This window comes from Mustela lutreola, chromosome 4 (assembly GCF_030435805.1).
Source record: "Mustela lutreola isolate mMusLut2 chromosome 4, mMusLut2.pri, whole genome shotgun sequence".
NCBI classification, from domain to species: domain Eukaryota; kingdom Metazoa; phylum Chordata; class Mammalia; order Carnivora; family Mustelidae; genus Mustela; species Mustela lutreola.
In genome coordinates, this window is record NC_081293.1 from 185,150,182 (window position 1) to 185,172,795 (window position 22,614).

A 22,614-nucleotide genomic window follows, 5' to 3' on the forward strand; every position below is an offset into this window, starting at 1 on the left:
TTGAATTTTTTTAAACTAAAAGCTAAAAGAAGTTACAAGTAGACCAGTTTGTCTTTAGGTTAAGGTTTAGCTTTTCAATTTTTATTACTTTGTTATCAAATTAGATGAGTTACTTAATGTAGTTGTGTTCAGGTCTTGGTCTCACTTATGAGCTGTGATGACTTTTTCTGAGTGCTCTAGTTCATCTCTCTGAGAATAAAGCCTTAGCATCATTTTCATATGTTCATGTTTTGATAATAACTCCCTGAGTATATCAGTGTTACATAATATATCTCTGAAGTAATTTTTTATTGCTCATGATGTTGCTGTGAAGAGCACTTTTTTTTTTTTTTTAAAGATCTTATTTATTTGAAACAGAGAGAGAATGTGCATGTACACAAGATGTGGAGGGTGGTGGGGAACAGAGGGAGAAGGAGAAGCAGACTTCCTGCTGAGCAGAGAGCCTGTTTTGGGACTTGCTACCAGGACCTTGGGATTGTGACCTGAGCTGAAGGCAGATGCTTAACTGACTGAGCCACCCAGGTGCCCTGAGCATGTGGTTTTCTAATGTACTTTTTCAGTAGCTCTTTTGAATTTTTGAGGCAGTTACAATAATACAGTCTTATTTTATGCATAGCACATGCTTGAAGGTTGAGAAGATACCTGAGTTTTGAAACATCAACAGAGTATTCTGAGATAGTATAATTTAGTTTAATAACTTTTCCTCCATGCTGTTTTCCTAATGTATTTCCAGCCCTGGCTGAATTCACAGAAGCAGATGAAGCAATGGCAGAGCTCGCAATTGCTGACAATGTTTTCTTATTCCTCACTGAATCGGTAGTGGTATCAGAAAACTTCTATCAGGAGGAATTTTATATCCGTAGAATCCATAATCTCATCACAGATTTCCTTGCACTTATGCCAATGAAGGTAGGTTTAATAATGTAAGATAAGTAAAAAGTAGTAGAAAAATTTTATGAAATAATAAAACTGATAAATTAACTTTGTTTTGGAAACTAATAAAATTTTTTATTGTAGACTATGATTTGACAATAACTTTGTTACAGCTTTTGAATTAGTTATTCATGAAAATGAAGTAAGACCTGTTAATTGAGACTAAGCTAAAAGAACAAAATATTTGATACTGAGAATAGCTTATAAGGAGAGAGTAATAGTTAAATTTCTGTGGGTAGAGAATTATTAATGCCGTGATATCCCAAAATCAATGCTCAGATTGTCTTATATATTTATACATGATTTGGAAGAGGCATAGTGGAAAATCTCAGTTTTATAGATAATTGTATAGACTCTTAATTACAGTGTATAAGTGGACTTCTGCATTGGCTACAGGTAATGTAATGGATTTAAGAAACAAAGGAAAAGACTACTTTCTTTTCTTTTTTTTTTTTTTTTAAAGATTTTTAAATTTATTTATTTGACAGATCACAAGTAGGCAGAGAGGCAGGCGAAGAGAGAGAGAGGAGGAAGCAGGCTCTCCGTGGAGCAGAGAGCCCAATGTGGGGCTCGATCCCAGGACCCTGGGATCATGACCTGAGCCGAAGGCAGAGGCTTTAACCCACTGAGCCACCCAGGTGCCCCAGGAAAAGACTACTTTCGAATTAAAAGTTTGAGCTGTAACTTTGATCGAAAAAGAATTCTTAGAGCCATTTCAGACAGTTTCTTCAGAATATATACTTTTTGTGCAGCTTTGTGCCAAGGAAGCCATGAAAATGGGGTCAGAAAATAAATGAGGGAGAAAATCCCTATGAACTCACTTTTTACGTATGTATATTTTTAAAACGCCCCCCTAAAGAATCTATGCTTATAATAATGCTGTTGTACAGTTAAGCTCTCATACCCTCTCCCCTGAAGCACATAAGGTAAATGGAAAGATTACCTCAAGTGGCAACAAACAATCAAGGTGTGAAGTGCTTATTTATTTTTTATTTTTATTTATTTATTTATTTATTTTAAAGATTTTATTTATTTTATTTGACAGACAGAGATCACAAGTAGGCAGAGAGGCAGGCAGAGAGAGAGAGAGAGAGAGGAGGAAGCAGGCTCCCCGCTAAGCAGAGAGCCCGATGCGGGACTCGATCCCAGGATCCTGAGATCATGACCTGAGCCGAAGGCAGTGACTTAACCCACTGAGCCACCCAGGCGCCCCTTATTTATTTTTTAATAAATTAAGTGTTTGTTGAGTTTCTCCCATGTGCCAGGTACTATACTAGGAGTTGTGAAGAAGACAAATAGGAGACTCATTTTTTACCAGTAAAGAATTTATAATCTAGGGGCACCTGGGTGGCTCAGTGGGTTTAAAGCCTCTGCCTTTGGCCCAGGTTGTGATCTCAGGGTCCTGGCATTGAGCCCCACATTGGGCTCTCTGCTCAGCAGGGAGCCTGCTTCTCTCTCTCTCTCTCTCTCTCTGCCTACTTGTGATCTCTGTCAAATAAATAAATAAAATCTTAAAAAAAAAAAGAATTTATAATCTAGTTGGGGAGATTAGGTAGTAACAGTAAGTAAATGAGAAGTATAGACAGTAAACTTATGGATTTATATAGGCTAAGAATAGTTCTCTCTGGATTAGAATAGTCGAGGAATACTTTAACAGATAACTTGAACCCTTCCTAGAAGGACTTGGTAGAGTAACATCACAGAATTTTGGAATAGGTAGAAGTGTGTTAATCCTTTCATTTTACATTTGCAGAAACGAGGCTGTAGAAAGGTTAAGACTTAAGTGTTTCCTAATCAGTAGTCCAGATGGGACTTTGATTATGGAAAGATGATCATAAATGGCTTGAATCGTGTAAAGAGTGAATTCACACAATTGGGGATACTGGAATTTCTTTGATAGATATAGGAGCATTTAGGTTATCTGTCTCTTTTTTTAAAATTTATTTTATTTATTTATTTTAAAATACTTTAAATATTTTTATTTTTAAGATTTTATTTATTTGACAGACAGAGATCACAAGTAGGCAGAGAAGCAGGCAGAGAGAGAGAGAGTGGGGGAAGCAGGCTCTCTGCTGAAGCAGAGAGAGCCACCCAGGCACCCCAATATTTTTATTTTTATTTTATTTATTTATTTTTTTAAACATTTTTTTTTCTTTTGTCAGAGAGAGTGAGCACAGGCAGACAGAGTGGCAGGCAGAGGCAGAAGCAGGCTTCCTGCTGAGCAAGGAGCCCGACGCAGGACTTGATCTCAGGACGCTAGGATCATGACCCAAGTCGAAGGCAGCCGCTTAACCAACTGAGCCACCCAGGCATCCCCCCAATATTTTTATTTTTTAAAAAATTTATAATTTTTCATTTTTAATATATATTAAAATTTTTTTTAAAAAAAGATTTATTTATTTATTTATTTGAGAGAGAGACAGTGAGAGAGAGCATGAGCGAGGAGAAGGTCAGAGAGCGAAGCAGACTCCCCATGGAGCTGGGAGCCTCATGTGGGACTCAATCCCGGGACTCAGGGATCATGACCTGAGCCGAAGGCAGTCGTCCAACCAGGCAGAGAGGCAGGCAGGCAGAGAGAGGAGGAAGCAGACTTCCTGCTGAGCAGAGAGCCCGATGTGGGTCTCGATCCCAGGACCCCGGGATCATGACCCAAGCCGAAGGCAGAGGCTTTAACCCACTGAGCCACCCAGGCGCCCCAATATATATAGTTTTTAAATTAAATTTTTAATTAAATTTAATAAAATTTAATTTTCTTAATTATATAATGTGTTATATGTTAATTATATAAAATATATACTATATATTGATTATATAATGAATGTATAAAATATAAAAATATAATAAAAACATTATAAATATATAATATACCTAATATAATATAAATATATAAGATATAGATTTACTTATAAACCTAATAAAAATTTAATAAAATTAAAATTAAATGTTTAGTATTTATATTTTAATTTTAAAATTATAAGATTTTAAGCAATATTTATTTTGATTTTTTAAATTTTATTTATTTAGGTGATCTGTCTCTTCTTGAATGAGCTTTGGTTTGTGTGTGTCAGTGTATTTGTCCTTTTTATTCAGATTGATTAACATAAAGTTATTGCTAATATTCCTTTTTTATATTGTTTGTGCATGTAGGATCTGTAATGATGTTTCCTTTTTCATTCTTAATTTTGGAATTTGCATCTTCTTGCTCTCTCTCTCTCTCTCTCTTTATTTTTTTGCATCTTCTCTTTTTGTTTCTTAATTAACCTGGCTAGAAGTTTATCAATTTTATTGAACTTTCTAAACAACTAGATTTTGGCCTCATTGATTTTCTTTTTTCTTTTTTTTTTTTTTTTAAAGATTTTATTTATTTATTTGACAGACAAATCACAAGGAAGCAGAGAGGCAGGCAGAGAGGGGGGGGGAGCAGGCTCCCAGCTGAGCAGAGAGCCCGACGTGGGGCTCGATCCCAGGACCCTGAGATCATGACCCGAGCCGAAGGCAGAGGCATTAACCCACTGAGCCACCCAGGCGCCCCTGGCCTCATTGATTTTCTTATACTTTGTTTCACTGTTACTGATTCTTGCACTACATTATTTTCTTTCTTTTGCTTTGGGCTTCATTTGCATTTCTCATTTCAGTTTATTAAGGTAGAAGCTTAGATTATTGATTTGAAACTTTTTTTCAAATGCAAATATTTAATGTTACACACTTATCTTTATTGCTTTAGCTGTGTCACATAGATTTTGATACGTTGTGTTTTCTTTTTCGTTCAATTTAATATTTTGTAATTTTCCTTGAGACTTCTCTGATCAGTGGGTTATTTAGAAGTATTGTTTAATTTCTAGATATTTGGGGTTTTCCAGGTATCTCAGTATAACTGATTTCTAGTTTATTTTTGTTATGGTCAGAGAACATACTTTATAGGATTTCAGTTTATTTTAAATTGGTTGAGGTTTGTTTTATGATTTAGAATATGACATATCTTGGAAAGGTTCTGTGCACACATAAAAGGAATCTATATTCTGCTGCTGTTCTGTGGAGTATTCTGTAAATGCCAGTAGGTAAATTTGGTTGATAGTGTTAAGTCTTCCATGTCCTTATAGATTTTGTATACTTGTTCTATTAAGTTTTGAGAGAGGAGTATTAAAATCTTTAATTGTGGGTTTGTCTAGCTCTTTTTGTTTTGTTTTTAAAAGGGAGTATTGGGCACCTTGGTGGCTCAGTTGATTAAGCAACTGCCTTCCGCTCAGGTCATGATCCCGGAGTCCAGGGATCTAGTCCTGTATCCGGCTCCCAGCTCCATGGGGAGTCTGCTTCTCCCTCTGACCTTCTCTCCTCTCTTGCTCTCTCTCACTGTCTCTCTCTCAAATAAATAAATAAAATCTTAAAAAATAAATAAATAAAAGGGAGTATTTTCTTATATCAGTTGACATTTAGTTCACACAAATGTTACAGGGTAATGGTTCTTAGCCAGTGCAGTAATGTCCACCAGAAAATGTTTGGGAAATTAGTGGCACCACTTTTCCTTGTTATAATATCTTTGGTGGGGTTATTGGTAGCTAGTAGGTAGTCCAGAGATGCTAAACTGTCCTGCAGTATTCAGGATGATCCAAAGCAGGGAGGAAATGTCTTGCCCAAAATGTCAGTAATGTTCCTTTCAAGCAACACTATAGTTTTAAAACTCGACCTCTCTGTAATGGAAAATGCTTTGACGTTTTAAGATCTTATAAATTATGGATAGTGGTATCATACAATTCCTGGTATATTTCTTCATGTCATTAAAGTGGAGTAGATGTTTAAACAGTTTTTCTATTACGTAACTACTCTTAGTTGCTGGATTTCAGTATTATTGACCTATATACTAAATTTCCATATGAAGCTGTCTGTAATGTATTTAATAGGTGAAACAGTTGAGGAATCGGGCAGATGAAGATGCTCGAATAATTCATATGAGTATGCAGATGGGTAATGAACCTCCCATTTCACTTAGAAGAGATCTGGAACACTTAATGCTCTTGGTAAGCCATTACTCTGGATGAACGGTCATCTCTCCCTCCTTCCATTACTTACTCCGTAATTGTGGAAAGTTTCAGTTTTAATGTCTTAAATATACAAAAAGTAAAAGTTTCGGTTTTAATGTCTTAAATATACAAGTGAATTCCATAAAAATGTAAATTTTTACTTAAAAGTAATTGTTGAATTAAAGGCATTTTCACTCAGTTTTACTTACATTTTGCAGATCGGTGAGCTATATAAAAAGAACCCTTTTAATTTGGAGCTTGCTCTCGAATATTGGTGTCCCTCAGAGCCTCTTCAGACTTCCACGATCATGGGTTCTTACCTTGGTGTAGCTCATCAGCGACCCCCTCAACGCCAGGTGAGCTCTTAGTTTTCTTGCTTTTCTGCCTTGGTATGATAATTGGGAGTGTTGAACCATGAACAAGTGTTATTTCCTGATGTTATTGCCATTAACACAAGTGACCACTTGTGTAACTTAAAAATGTACACTGTTTTCTTAAGGAAATTTGAAACTCTAAGTTCTGATCATTTATGTAGTTAGCCTTTTGTAACATACTAGGTATGTGTCCAGTTGTAGACAGGTGTCTATAGTCTTTCTATGTGTCACTTATTTGGTAATCTTGGTATTAATATTAGTCTTTCCTCAGCAGGCATGACAATAACCAGTATACATCATTCCTTTTTTTATTTTTATTTTTTAAGATTTTATTTTTAAGTAAACTCTACACTCAGTGTGGGGCTCGAACTGACAACCCTGAGATCAAGAGTCTCATGCTCCACAGACTGAGCCAGCCGGGTGCCATCAATACACCATTATTAACAAGTTAGGTAAGATAGGAGAGGTATACGTAATAGAAGGAAAGGCTTAGAAGTTAGAATTGATGACAAAATGCCTATGATCAATATCATATTGATCCATCCATATCAAAAGATGATATGGAAAAAACCCATTTTCTATTCTATGTTAAGTATGATAGGCAGTAGCAAATATGGGATTTGCTCTTCTAGAAGCTTTCATGTTGAATAATTTTCAGTTATGCTAGAGTCTGGGATCAGGTACCTTTTCTTTTTACTGCATTTCTTACATTTATTGTTTTTCTCCCCATTTATAAAAATGTTTTTGAGAAGGGCTTATTAAAGTTTTTTGAAGATTAAAAAAATATATTATGAAATATTTCAAACATATGGAAGAGAGAATAATTATAATGAACACCCAGCATTTTAATAGCTATTAACATTTGCCCTGTTTGCTTCATCTACTACCGCTATTTTTACTACTTTGATTTTGCTGGAGTACATTAAACTTACAGACAACATGGCATTTCCCATTTTCCTGGGTAAATAGTATCTCGTAAAAATAAGGGTATTTTTCTAACTAATTAGAAAATGACTTATACCTAATAGATTTTACAGTGATTTCCAGAGATCTGTAACATTTTCAGTTCTGAATTCCAGCCAATGAGCCTCAATGTCTGAATAGTATTTTTGTTTGTTATTAGATTTAAGGAGTAAGCAAGATAAAAGAAAAAACTAAGAGGTAGATTTACAGAACAGGAATGTAAGAATGTGGCATTGGCTGAACACAAAACAGTATGTTTAGGTTAGCATCCAAAATTCTTTCAGGTTCCTAGGTCTTCATACTAAATTTGACTGGGTTTCAGGAACCTTGGTTTCCAAGTATATCTGACTTTGCTGGTTAATTTTAGAGGAGTCAGTTTCTTCCATTGCTTTACTGTTTAACATGTAAGTAGTCTTGTCCACAGTAACCAAACTATGGAAAGAACCTAAATGTCCATCAGCAGATGAATGTATAAAGCAGATGTGGTATATATACACACACAATGGAATATTATGCAGCCATCAGAAAAACAAATCTTGCCATTTGCAACAATGTGGATGGAACTAAAGGGTATTAGGCTAAGTGAAAAAGTCTATCAGAAAGACAATTACCGCATTCTCACTGATAGGAGGAATTTGAGAAACAAGACAAGATCATAGGGGAAGGGAGGGAACAATGAAACAAGACGAAACCAGAGAGGGGGGCAAACCATAAGAGACTTGTAACCTCAGGAAACAAACACAGGGTTGCTGGAGGGGCAGGGGCTGGGATGAATGGCGTGTCTGGGTGATGGACATTGGGGAGGGTAGGTGCTAGTGAGTGTTGTGAATTGTATAAGACTGATGCATCACAGACCTGTACCCCTGGGACAAATAATACATTATATGTTGATTTAAAAAAAAAAAGAGAAAAGTGTAAGTAGTCTTATATTCTGTGACACTGAGATGATTTAAAAACATTGTACTTCATGTTCACAAAAGTATTCTATAATTGCATTAAATTGCTAATGATCTTGAAAAATAATGTTTCATAAGTAGAATACCAGATTATTAAATCAGAGCACTTAGTTTTAGTTCATATGTAGTCTTTATTAGCTAGTCCATGCTACCTTAAAATTAAGATAAGCTTTATGTAAACTATTGATTTTTCCCTATTTCAGGTTGTGTTGTCAAAGTTTGTTAGGCAAATGGGTGACCTATTGCCTCCAACGATTTACATTCCTTATTTGAAAATGCTCCAGGGATTGGCCAATGGGCCCCAGTGTGCCCACTACTGTTTCAGCCTGCTTAAAGTCAATGGTAGTAGTCATGGTGAGAAAAATCTGGATATTGTCTAAGTTTGTTGTGACATTCTTGAGTTCATTATCCCCCTGCCTATTAAAGAATATTGATTATATTCTTGGTTCTACCAAGTGTATAAATTATTTTTATAATAATGGGAAAGAAGTGCATTGGTAGCTTCATGCATTAGTGATGGTCTCACAGATTGGGCAGCTCTACTATTTGCTTTATAAAATAGAATTCAGGGGCCCCTGGGTGGCTCAGTCGTTAGGTGGCTGCCCTCAGCTTGTATCATGATCCCAGCATCCAGGGATCAAATCCCATATTGGGCTCCCCACTCAGCGGGGAGCCTGCTTCTCCCTTTCCAGCTCCCCCATGCTTGTGTTTCCTCTCTTGCTATCTCTTTCTGTCATAAATAAATAAAATCTTTTTTTTTTTCAAAGATTTTATTTATTTATGTGACAGAGACCACAAGTAGGCAGAGAGGTAGGCAGAGAGAGAGGGGGAAGCAGACTCCCTACTGAGCAGAGAGCCCCATGTACGGCTCGATCCCAGGACCCTGGGATCATGACCCAAACCGAAGGCAAGGCTTTAACCCACTGAGACACCCAGGTGCCCCAATAAATAAAATCTTAAAAAAAAAAAAAAAAAAAAAAAAAATATATATATATATATATATATATATATATATATATATATATACAATAAAATTCGGTTTAAGAAATCAGAATTGATACATAAAAACTTTCAAGAACACATCTGGTACTCAAAATATATTCCCTTGCCACATGAGTTTGATTTTCTCAATTCATGTTTGTAAGTACTTGTTTTCTAAATTTCTGTACTTACAGTTTCTCTGTCAATCCTCCCAATTTCCGCATTTAATTTTCAGACTTGAGTCTGGTTACATTGCAACACTGCAAAAGAGAAGAGAAAGAAATAGTTATTAAGCACCTGTTTAGTTAGGTAGATATTATTACTTTCATTTTTACATGGGAGGAAACTGAGGTTTAGAGAAGTAACTTATCCAAGGTCACGAGGAGGAGCAGGATTGGAACTGAGATCTGCCCAGCTCCAAGGCCATTTTTCTGGCTACTCTGTCAAGGCCTGCTTGCCTTGCCCAGTGGTTAGTATATAACGGAGTATATAGTAGCCTTACCTAATTATAGCACAACACAGAGAACTCTTATGGATATAAAGTAGATAACTGAAATCAAAAGTAATTTACCTTTGCGCTTAGATGGGCACCACCCATTCTTCCATTCTTAGCCGAGGAAAAATTAATCCAGAGTTTTAGTTTATAGAGGAATTCTAACCCTTTTTCAACACACTACTTAATCTGGACAAGACAACACACTCTACTTAACTAGGACAAAGACAAAGTTTATTGCTTTAAATTTATTTTCTCCCTCCATTTCCAAGCAGATGCTTAGACATTTTTGAAACGAAATTCTGTGCTGTCTTTCTTTACAGTTGAAAATATTCAGGGAACAGGTGGCAGTCCTGTTTCCTGGGAACATTTCTTTCACTCCTTAATGCTTTACCATGAGCACCTCCGGAAGGATCTTCCGAGTGCAGATAGTGTCCAGTACCGTCACCTCCCTTCACGCGGCATCACCCAGAAGGAGCAGGATGGATTGATTGCTTTTTTACAGCTCACCTCCACCATCATTACTTGGGTAATTATTATCCACAGCATGTGAGGGTGTATTTTAATGCACGGGGCATTTTAAGGAACTTGCAAATTTTCACGAAATGCTTGAAGTTTATGAGTGATGAGTTTTGCACATATAGAATTCTGCATATATGGAATTCTGTTTTTAAGCTCTGTTTCTTTACCTTCAGAGGGTGTAGTAATGGTAGCCCAGCTTATTGCTGTCAGCTAGTGGGAAAGTAATAGCATATGCCTAGAAGAAAATAGAAGGGCAAATAAGAATCAGTTGTAGATGCACATCCTTTTAGAAAGTTCCTAGCATAGGTTTGGATGTGTGTGTGTTGGTGTTATGTATACATAAAGAATATATTTTTTTATTTGTTATTTTTAAAATTTATTTTAAAATTTATTTTTTTATTATAGAGCATGTGCAGGGGACGTGAGAGGGACAAAGGGAGAGACTCAAGCAGGCTCCATGCCAAGTGCAGAGCCCAAAGTGGGGCTCAGTCTCTTGACTCTGAGATCAAGAGTTGGATTCTTAACCGACTGAGACATCCAGGAACCCCAAGAATATTTTTAGCTAAAAAGAAATATTTTTTACTAAGAAAGAAAGAAAAAAACCTAAGAGAAGTTATTTACTGAATCCTCTTTTAGTCTCTCCTTACACCAAACCATCTTACCCCCCACTATCAAATTAGTCTTTATAAGAATCACAAGCTTCAGGGGCGCCTGGGTGGCTCAGTGGGTTAAGCCTGTGCCTTCAGCTCAGGTCATGATCTCAGTCCTGGGATCGAGCCCCGCATCAGGCTCTCTGCTCAGCAGGGAGCCTGCTTCCCCCTCTCTCTCTGTCTGCCTCTCTGCCTACTTGTGATCTCTGTGTGTCAAATAAATAAATAAAATCTTTAAAAAAAAAAAAAGAAAGGGACACCTGGGAGGCTCAGTTGGTTGGATGACTGCCTTCGGCTCAGGTCATGATCTTGGAGTCCTGGGATCGAGGACCGCATTGGGCTCCCAGCTCCACAGGGAGTCTGCTTCTCTCTCTGACCTTCTCCTCGTTCATGGTCTCTCTCACTGTCTCTCTCTCAAGTAAATAAATAAAATCTTTAAAAAGAAAAAAAAAAAGAAAACACAAGCTTCATTACATAATCTTTCTACTCAGAAACCTCTTCTACTTGTTCTGTTATTTCCTAGAACAAAATTGCTTAGTGAGACATTCTGTCTTGAGGACAGGAATAGTGACTTCTAACTTTCTGGCTTTTCTAGTAATGCTTGTTATTAAACATTAAAACATAAAGTTAGGGGGTGCTTAGGTGACTCAGTCGGTTAAACATCTGCCTTCTGCACAGGTCATGATCCCGTGGTCTTGGGATTGAGCCCCATATAGGGGTTCCTGGTCAGCAGTGAGCCTGTTTCTCCCTTTGCTGCTCCCTCTACTTGTGCACGTTCCCTCTCTCTCTCTGTCAAATAAATAAAATATTAAGCAAAACAAAACAAAAAACCCCCATAAAGTTAGTAGTTATTACTTGTTGAATTAAAATGGAATGGTATTGGCGTGCCTGGGTGGCTTAGTCAGCTAAGCATCCAACTTTTATCTCAGGGTTGTGAGTTCAGGCCCTGCATTGGGCTCTATGCTGTGTGTAGAGTCTACTGAAAAAGGAAAGTGGTATATTTTACCATATATATCTTCATTTTTTTTTCTCAAAAAACTAAAAGGTATTCATTCATATATTATAATAAAAAACAGTCTACATTTGTTTAAGATTGAAAATGCTTAGGTAAGATTTATGTGACCCTCATATGGATTATTTTCCAAACTTAGAGCTCTGAAAGTAATTCTAAAATGCTGTTTCTACTCCCTTCTTTACACTGACTGAGCTGTAATCTGATTTGATCCCTCAAACATCAGCCATAGGCTTATCTTTGTTTTAATATGTATTAAGCCCTTGAATACTCAGTATAAGTGCTAGCAATTTAGATGATTCCTGGTCATTTTTCTTAGGTTTTGAAGATGGGAAAGTCTCTCTCATCTTTTGTGTTTGATCCCCAGAGTGAAAATGCTCGTCTGGCACTCTGTGAACATCCTCAGTGGACCCCGGTTGTGGTGATTCTGGGACTCCTGCAATGCAGTATTCCCCCCGTTCTCAAAGCAGAGCTGCTGAAGACCCTTGCAGCTTTTGGAAAATCCCCTGAAATTGCTGCTTCCCTCTGGCAGTCGTTGGAATACACTCAGGTAGTATTATCAGCTCTCTGATGTAATAGTTTGGAAAGTGAGGCTCGATAATATGGTAGAAGCAGGGGCATCCAATTTGCAGCTTCCCAGTTAGTTATGGTTTGAGTACCGAGCATAGCATCAGAAATTAACAGGCTTAGGTTTTTCTCTTAGATCAGCTGACAGCTTCAGTAGGTTACTGGAGATGGGTTCTTCTCCTAAGACTTTGTTTTTCAGTGTCTGTGAGATATTAATAAATGGACAGAATTCCTCAACTCTGTCTTTAAGACCAGGCTGATAGAAGCCTTCAGATATTATTTGTACTCATTAAATGTGGGGAATACCTGTTTTTCTTTTCTGTTGCTTCCTTCCCTGGCCTCCTATCCCATACCAGAAGAACGAAGTATCTCTGTTAACACTTATTTCTTTAGATATAAGGCCTATTGGAATTGTTTTGTGAAGGTATAGTTATTCTATATATACACACACACACACATTAAGATTAAAAAGGAGAGTAAGGATGTGCTTTACAGAAATACCTCTGTGAAAATAGTTAGGTGGAATATTTGTTTGTCTAAAAAACAATAAAGCATATAGGTGTCTGTGATTCTAACACTATTTTGAAGGAGTAAAATATTCTAGTTATTTTCTAACGTGTGTCCTGAAGATGTAATGCTACTTTATAAGAGCAAAATGAAGGGAGCTGGTGTGTGCTGAGAGGCTGAATCACTTTGGATTTAGTATTAATACTTCAGTTTTTTTCATTTGTGAATATATCATACTTAGTGTTCGAAGTGCTTAGTGCTGCTTTATACCGAAAATGAAATATGATTAGGTTTAGACATTTTAGATACCCTTAGAGCAAGACTTGTTTTTAAAGGATCCTACCTGATAGTATATTTTCAGCTTGTAAGAGAGGTAAGTAACATAAAATTAAGTGAAATTAATTATACCATTTATTGCTTATGTCCCTAGCAAGGTCAGGTCAGAACGTCTTAACTCAGAACTTTTGCCCACACAAGAAACCTTTTCAAACCTGTTCTTAACAAATTTAATTATTAGTTTTCTGGTTCTAATTGTAGGGCTGGTCTTGAGCATTGGTGAGATTTCGTCCCATAAATCCTCTTAAGATGATTCCTAGAATATCTCAGAGGAAATTTTCTGTCATACTTCTTGTGTGCTCTTAGAAACTACCAGTTTTCTGAAGCCCAGATAATCAGAGGTTTTACCTGAATCCCACATGATTGCTAATGAAAGTGCTATCAGAAACTTTTCAATTGTGCTTTCTGATCAGCATAAGATATACGCATGTGGTGTGGGAGGAATAGGACTATTATATTGCAGAGCCACTATTTTTCATCGAGGAGTGGGGGGGGAGTGTTCCTAACATCTGTTTCTTAATATTTTAAGATTCTGCAGACCGTGAGGGTTCCAAGCCAGAGGCAAGCTATTGGTATTGAGGTAAAGTTTTCCTTTTTGTTTAAATGTTCTCTATTCATACAGTCACATGATGAAAATTAACAAAATTGTTCCTACCCTGTTAGGTTCCTATAATTTTCAAACTTAATATATTTCATTTGAAATGTCCAGTCCATGTTGAAATGGAGATGAAATTTTTCGTGAGAGGAACCAAAATACTTCAGATTTCAGAGTTGGTAAAGGATGTTACATGGCAGCCATCCAAGCTGAAAGTTTGCTTTAAATTCGATTTAATTAGGTTACTTGAGTCAACCTGAAATGAGAATTTACTTGTTTTAGTTTTTTGTCTTCTCTCTGTCTACACTCGCCCTCTCTTTTTCATAAGGAAACATGTAAGATTTCTATTTTTAATTCGCAGTTGGGAACAGTATGTGGGAATTTAAAATTCTTCCATCTGATTGATCTAGATTTATATACTACTTTGTGTCTTTTCCTCTAAGTGAAAAATGGTGATATGCGTTAGGTTTCTTTTGCTGTGATGATGATAAGCTCAATATTAATGAGTCAATATCTGCAAATGTTTTGTACTTTATAGCTGATTGTTTTATATTACTAAATGTCTTTATTTTTCTTTGGTAGGTTGAACTAAATGAAATAGAATCCCGGTGTGAAGAATACCCATTGACTCGGGCTTTTTGCCAGCTTATTAGTACCCTGGTGGAGAGCTCATTTCCTTCTAATTTGGGTGCTGGCCTGCGGCCCCCTGGCTTTGACCCTTATTTGCAGTTTCTTAGAGATTCTGTGTTTCTCCGATTCCGTACAAGAGCTTACCGGAGAGCTGCTGAAAAGGTAATGTTCAGAGAAAATGTTTTTTGTCCTTACTCATTTATTGCTGCTTTTTCTTTTATGAAAGGTATAAGGTGCTATAGATTCATATTAGCTTTTGGCACTCAGTAAAATTCATAGTCTTTAATACTGTGTCATCCATGATCTGATTAGTTTATATGCATTTAAAAAAATCCCCCAAGGGACGCCTGGGTGGCTCAGTTGGTTGGATGACTGCTTTCGGCTCAGGTCCTGATCCCGGAGTCTCGGGATCGAGTCCCACATCGGGCTCCCAGCTCCATGGGGAGTCTGCTTCTCCCTCTGACCTTCTCCTCGCTCATGCTCTCTCTCTGTCTCTCTCTCAAATAAATTAAAAAAAAAAAAACAAACCCAACAACAAATCTGGGCATTAAAACCAAAGCACTGACTTTTTAGTGATCAGTAGTTTAGTTGATATGAATTCGTAGTCATTCAGATCCTTCACTGAACAAATTTGGGCCAAAATTGAACCAAAAATGTCATACCATTGTCCGTTGGAAACACATTTGTCCCTTTTAGGGTTAAAATAAATTAACCCTAACTTGCACACCAATTTCTATAGATTTAGTAGTGCTTTTGGGTTGTGAAGTCTTGGCTTAGTGGGAAGGCGTATTATGGTTTGTCAGGTATGTTTGTGATGGAGGCTCAGGGAGCATTGACGTTAACATACATATTTGCTCTGGTTGCAACACACTCAGAACTGAACGTATATATATTTCATCTTATGTAATTCTAATATTACCCTGAGGCAGGTACTATTAACATTCCCATTTTACAGATGGAGGCTTAGCAAGGTTAAGGAACTTGCCTAAGGTCCAGGATCAGGATTTGAACCTAGGACTGTGATTCCAGATTCAAGCTTATAACCTCTAAGCTATATAAGAGACCCTTCCAGGTTCTGATGTAATTCACTTAGTCTATAAATACTGTTTATCACCTCACAGAATACACTTGAATATATCTTGTAGGGACATTTCTGCTTTATTTGTATAATTTTCTTGTTTTTTAACCTGTTGGGTTTATTTGTTATTGTATGAGGATTATAAAATTTTTATGCTGATTTGGGACAGTTAGGAAAATAGAGAACAATATAAGAAGTAATATTGTCCGTAATCCTGCCAAAGGAAGATAACTTTTTCCTATACATATATATTTTAATTGAAATAATTAGTTTAGTTTGCATCTCTTTTTGGCCACTAAATACGGTATCATGAGCACTTCTTCATGCCGTCAAAGATTCTTTGAAAATAGTCTAACGACTGCACGAGCCTTACTTGTTTTTAGCATGATTCATGTATTCATTCCCCTTTCACTGGACAGTTTGTTTCTAGTATTTAGTTTCAAGTACCGGAAATTCATTTTTTTGTCAGTTGCTTTATAATTTTTCCTTCTCACATAGTAAAAATAAACACTGAGAGGGGTTTACATTTAAGTCCTCAAATTATCTCAGCAACCAAATAATGGATGCTAAGAATGGCTGTCTCTTCGACAAGATGTTCTGATACATTTTTGCACTTGGCTTAGGTAGCTTATTTGCCTTTTCTTAAAAAGGTCATTATGACCCTAAGTGTTTAGAGCTTCAGGCAGCCACGTTCTTTCCAGGTTACTGTTTTTCATTCACACGTATGGACATTTCCAGTCCTACACTTTTCCCAAGCTACCATTGATTGTGTTTCCGGCCCAGCATACTAACCCTCAGACTTTTGTTCCTCAACTTCGTGAATTTTTTGATTTGAAAGTCTTCAGGTTGAACTTCTTTTATTTTAGAACACTAGCTTCTCACAAAAACAGCTTTAGATCTCAATCTAAATAGCATAGATTATTAGAGACAGTGTTTGTGTATTTCTCAATCCTAAAATCCATTCTTATGTGGTGATAAGCCTTTTTTATTTAAATAAATGATCTTGAAATTTTTGGAAAATATAGCTAAGTGGACAATTTTAAAATAATAATTTTTTAAAAATCACTGTATAGTCGCAATTCCCAAACTCCGTCTTGATAAAATTATATGCAGTGGAAATGGTTTTAAAATGATGATTAAAAAAAACACCCTATCTATATTTAGCAAACTCCGCCTTCATAAATTCTATATGATGGATTTTTTAAAATAAAGTTTTAATTTTACTGTCTATACTGTTGTGTATATTTTTCCTTTGGCATAAATATTTTTACTTGTTACACGGCTTTAAAAAACATTTTTTAACAGAAAGGTGTTAATGGGGCCATTAGGGGGCAAGCCCAGCAGTGACTGAGTCCTCTTCACTTTTTTGGCTAGGGCCGTAAGGTAGAATACTGGTCTGGGAATAGAAGTCCAGGCCTTGTATTTCCAGTACCTTTGCTACCAAGTTTTATGGTTTTGGGGAAGTTACTCATGCTTTGAGCTTCATTTGTTTCCTCTGTGAAATAAGGGTGATTAGATGATGTCTCAGAACCTTTACAGCTGGGATTTTTAGAGAAAATAGGAAGTATTTGACACGTCAGAGAAGGGGCTTCTTCATGTTCTGGAGAAAAGTGGGAGGAATGGAAAGCCTAGCAAGGCTATCACCTTGGACTGTTTTATTGTTACTGTCACGTTTATTTCTTTCTGTAGTGGGAAGTTGCTGAGGTTGTTTTGGAGGTGTTTTATAAATTGCTCAGAGATTATGAGCCTCAACTGGAAGATTTTGTAGACCAGTTTGTGGAATTACAAGGTAATTTAATTCTGTCACTTTCCAATAAGCTGTCAGCTATTTGTAAAGCTATTTGTAATTTATAAATTATAAGATACAAATTATTTCTAAGTTTGTGAATTAGGTTAGAATGTAATCTTTTTTGTTACATTACTTTAGTTATTTTCATTGTTCTGAGCAAGAGAAAATAAAGTAAAATTTTGCTGAATGAAAGATAACACTGCCTTACAGATTCTTGGATAGTTAACATGTTATAGGTAACTAACTGCTCTGAGCAAAACAGCCCTTTTGGAAATTATAGCTGTATATAGTTTGTGTCCTTGTCTCTATATTGAACCTTGCCTGTTTAGATGCCATTTAATTTACAAGTTTCATACATTTCATATAAACCAAGGGTCTGACAAAAATACTAACTGTTCGTCTTTTGGATTGTGTTGTGTTCTATTTAGGAGAAGAAATCATAGCCTATAAGCCACCAGGATTTAGTCTCATGTATCATCTTCTGAATGAGTCACCAATGTTGGAGCTTGCCCTTAGTTTACTGGAAGAAGGTGTTAAGCAGCTGGATACCTATGCCCCTTTCCCTGGTATGTGCCTGAATGTCTTAATGTCATGAAAACAGTTCTCATATTTTTATTTTTTTGTAAGCAGAGGGTTTGAAAGAGATGATTTCTGAAGTTCTTTTTCACTGTGAGATTATTCATAGGTGTTTCCAGTGAGTCATGCAATGAAAGCATACTAAAAGTGAAAGTACAGGGGCGCCTGGGTGGCTCAGTGGGTTAAAGCCTCTGCCTTCGGCTCAGGTCATGATCCCAGGGTCATGGGATCGAGCCCCGCATCGGGCTCTCTGCTCAGCGGGTAGCCTGCTTCCTCATCTCTCTCTGCCTGCTTCTCTGCCTACTTGTGATCTCTGTCTGTCAAATAAATAAATAAAATCTTTAAAAAAAAAAAAAAATAAAAGTGAAAGTACAGTACACTATCACTGTGTCTCATTGCATGGTTTTTTTAATCAGTAGTTAGAATCATGTTTCTTTCACTTTAATATCTGTAACATGCCTAAATATAAATCTAATGTACTTTTTGTTTTCTTGTCCATATAGTTTTTGTAATTGGTGGTTCATAGTGTTCAGTAAGTTTTATTCAAAATCATTACTGCTGCTAATTATCATGATTTATTGAGTGCTTAATATTCATTTGGTGCTTTTAAAAGCACATTTAACACATTTAATCTGTACAAAAGCCCTCTTACTAGATACTGTTATTTCCGGTTTGCAAATAAGGAAATTGATGCAACAAAGTGGTTTCGTATCTTTCCACAGTAAGTTGTGACTCTGATTTGAACCTAGGCAGTTTGGCTCCAGAGTCCATGTATTTTAAATTTGAATGGTGGGATTGCAGATGATCCTGTTCAAATTCTGTTTATTTATTTACACATTTTCTGCAGTGAGTATGTATTACTCGAATCAGTTTCTCAGTCTTGGTGCCATTGACATCTTGGGCCATGAAATTCTTTGTTGTGGGGATTGTCCTGTGCACTGTAGGCCTCTAACCACTAGATGCCTGTAGAACTTTCCCAGTTGTGACAACGAAAAGTATCTCTAGGTCTTGCTACGTGTCCCCTTGGGCCTAAATCACCCCCCAGTCTCGGAACCATTTCTCCAAATAGTTAAGGAAGAACTAAGGGAAAGTGACTGAGAAGCCACTGCATACGGGGATTCTTAAGTTAACGGTAATTACTGTGAATTGGCATGGGTGAGTAGTTGTATGAAGTTGCTGTTGCAAGTGAACATTTGAGGGCTTTTTAAGTCCAGAACTTGTCCCTTAGCTTGTTTTCCTAAGAACTGTGCATTTCTAAGGTTCATGTAGAACTTTCTAACTTCAGTTTGTGTTTTTTTGTAGGGAAGAAACACTTGGAGAAGGCAGTACAGCATTGCCTTGCACTTCTCAATCTGACTCTGCAAAAGGAAAATCTCTTTATGGATCTTCTAAGAGAGAGTCAGCTGGCTCTAATCGTCTCTCCTTTAGAACAACTGTTACAGGGAATCAATCCCAGAACTAAGAAGGCCGATAATGTGGTGAATATTGCCAGGTAAGTTACAATTGTAGGTAGAAAAATGATGAAATAAATCACGTGGGCATTCTATCTTTGATTTCCAAATCTGGTAAGCTCCTTCATTCATTACTTGGTGGGAGGGGGGCTCATTTTGTTCTTGCTTTCTTTAGTCCTTCTTATTTTAATTACTCTGACCTTTATGGTTTCTTTTTTTCTTTCTAATGGGTTCCACATCCTAAACATTTCTGAGTATAAAATGACATTATCTTAATATTGTTTGTCTCCTTGAGGGGAACCCTCTCACACTGTTGGTGGGAATACAAACTGATGCAGCCACTCTGGGAAACAGTATGGAGCTTCCTCAAAAAGTTAAAAAATAGAGCTACCCTATGACCCAGCAATTGAACTAGTAGGTATTTATTCAAAGGATACAAATTCAGTGACTCGAAGGGGCACATGAACCCCAATCTTTATAATTGCATTGTCCATAATAGCTGAACAGTAGAAGGGCTGAAACAAAACAGATAAGTGTAGGGGAAGGGAAGGAAAAATAAAACAAGATGAAAATGAAGAGGGAGGCAAACCACGAGAGATGCTCAACTCCAGGAAACAATATAATATTACATATTATATTATATATACTATATATCACTATAAATATATAGTTTTTTTCCTTTAGGGAAGTTGGAAGTTTGGCGGTTAGGAGCTAGGAAGAAAACTTCTCACGTATACATCCTAGCTTCCAGTGGTTTTCTTGGCAGTGTTTGTTGTTCTGTGACTTGTAGAGGCATCACCCTGATTGCTGTCTTCAGCTTCACATGATGTTCTCCCTGTGTGTGTGTCTGTTTTGAATCCCCCCCCTAATTTTAATAAGCCATCATTGGACTAGGGCTGCATGTAGTCTGTAATGACTTCACCTTAACTTGATTGACTATGTCTGCAAAGACCCTGTTTCCAAATAAGGTCACTGTGGATTTGGATATCGTGATTGAATTTTGGAGGAATGCCATTCAACCCACAACAGACTGCATCTAGTTAGAACCGAAACCTTTATCTCATTTACCCAGGAGTGCTCTATGCCCCGGTTCTACATGTTCCTTGTTGAGAGGTGTGAAAAGCCAAAAGTTTCGTCACATTGTTCCTCAAATGTTTTTTTGCTTTAAAGATACCTGTATCATGGCAATACTAATCCGGAATTGGCTTTTGAAAGTGCCAAGATCCTCTGCTGTATCTCTTGCAACTCCAATATTCAGATAAAATTGGTTGGAGATTTCACACATGACCAGGTAACTGCTTTTGTTGTTGTTACTTCTTTTGGTACATTCTGAGTGCATATGGAAGTCACAGTGTCTGTGGAGGACTCTTACTCGTGTTTATGAAAAAATTCTTTGAAAGTAAGTGTATGTGTATATGATGGTGAAAACCTATCCGTGTCCTAGGCTGTGATTTGTGTTTGAAGAGTGTACCATCCACAGTGATGCTGCAGACGCTGTGGTGTGTGCCTGGCAGGCGGAGTGAGACTCTTGCTCCTCTGAGTACATTAAGGGGATAAGGTTTCTAGTGTAGCTTCTGCTTGTGTTTGCATCCTTTGTATCACTCTGTCGGTCACTCTGACTGTAGTCTGAGCTTGTGCAGTTGTGAATGTGTCTCACTATTGAGTTGTCTACTGTTGTGGTTTTCTGGTAACTTCCATTTGTGTCACTTCATCTGATATTGCACTTTAGACAGTTTTCAGATGCTATTCTGTTAAACTGATTTATAATCTCTTTCTGTCCTGGATAACTCGTTTCTATGCTGAATAGCTACCTTTGGGGAATTTGCTGCTTTTTTCCCCTCTTTATAAGCATTTGTCCCCTTGTATCTTCACATTAGAAAGCACTACTTTAGCTAGTTGAATTTTGTTGTGTACTCCTTGGTAGCTGAATTTTGTTATGTACAGTTTTTTTTTTTTTAAAGATTTTATTTATTTATTTGACAGAACGAGATCACAAGTAGGCAGAGAGGCAGCAGAGAGAGAGAGGAGGAAGCAGGCTCCCCGCCAAATGGAGAGCCCGATGCTTGACTTGATCCCAGGACCCTGAGATCATGACCTGAGCCAAAGGCAGAGGCTTAACCCACTGAGCCACCCAGGTGCCCTGTACAGTGTTTTAAAAGAGGAACTCTTGGGGTGACAGAGTGGCTCAGTTGGTTGGGTGTCTGAGTGTTCGTTTTGGCTCAGGTCATGATTTCACAGTCCTGAGATCAAGCCCCATGTCAGACTCTGTGCTCAGTGGGGAGATTCTCTTTCTCCTTCTCCCTCTGTCCCTCCGCTGCTCATTCACTCTCTCTTTTTCTCTCAAATAAATAAAATTGTTAAAAAACAAAACTGAGACTCCTCGGGCCTTTTGGATGGGACAGATATTCATTTTGTATCACTCTTCCTCATACTGCAAGACTCTTAGCATCCCTGGTCCCCTGCCACTGTCTGTCAGTAATAATCTCTAGTTGTGACAACTCAGAATGCCCCCATATATTTCGAAGTGCCATCTGGAGTGGCAGTGCCACCCAGGTTGAGAACCACTGTCTGATCTAGCTTTTGGATAAGGTTCTTGAAAACTACATGATAGGGAGGATTGTATTGTTGTCAGAATCCTCCTTTGTTGGGCTAATAATCAGTGTATAACCCACATACTGAACTAAAGTTCCATTAATCAATTGTAACAAACCCCACAAAAACTATATGAGAGGAGATGTGGAATGTGAGGGTTCTTAGCTCATTCATATACATTTGAGTATGAATTATTATTACCAATTTTAATATCCTGCTTAAGTCCTCGAGGAGACTGGGTAATGTCTAATCTCTCAGCCCAGCCCAGAAACAAATTCTAAAGAGAGAAGGTGAGAATTTTATTTTATATTTTAGTTAAGATCTCATAGTCTTGGGTATACAATGAGGAGGTCATCAGATGGCAATTTAATGTTATTTTTTAAAACTGGTTTGATATTTTGGGAAAGGAAATTAGGGAAGCGAGTTTTGAAACCAATAAGAAATATTTGTTTCTTTGTTTCTATAGAGAGCTAACTTATGGCAATTTAAGGAATTGCATTTCCTATTAAAAATGAAATTGAAACCTAAATACTTTAGAGATTTGCCTTTTTTCTTTATAAACAAGTGTCTATAAAGAAATGTATCATAGTT

General features: G+C 37.0%; 1 protein-coding gene across 1 annotated transcript in view; it reads left to right on the plus strand.

Moving 5' to 3' along the window:
• NUP205 (nucleoporin 205) overlaps window positions 1-22,614 on the plus strand; it is an 89,755-nt gene that overhangs the window by 18,167 nt on the left and 48,974 nt on the right. Inside the window, exons 8-19 of the mRNA XM_059171941.1 lie at window positions 734-909; window positions 5,832-5,948; window positions 6,170-6,307; window positions 8,448-8,598; window positions 10,042-10,247; window positions 12,270-12,452; window positions 13,842-13,892; window positions 14,490-14,699; window positions 17,305-17,404; window positions 17,833-17,970; window positions 19,283-19,472; window positions 20,602-20,722. Coding sequence (XP_059027924.1) covers window positions 734-909; window positions 5,832-5,948; window positions 6,170-6,307; window positions 8,448-8,598; window positions 10,042-10,247; window positions 12,270-12,452; window positions 13,842-13,892; window positions 14,490-14,699; window positions 17,305-17,404; window positions 17,833-17,970; window positions 19,283-19,472; window positions 20,602-20,722 — 1,781 coding nt within the window. The remainder of the gene's footprint in view (window positions 1-733; window positions 910-5,831; window positions 5,949-6,169; window positions 6,308-8,447; window positions 8,599-10,041; window positions 10,248-12,269; window positions 12,453-13,841; window positions 13,893-14,489; window positions 14,700-17,304; window positions 17,405-17,832; window positions 17,971-19,282; window positions 19,473-20,601; window positions 20,723-22,614) is intronic.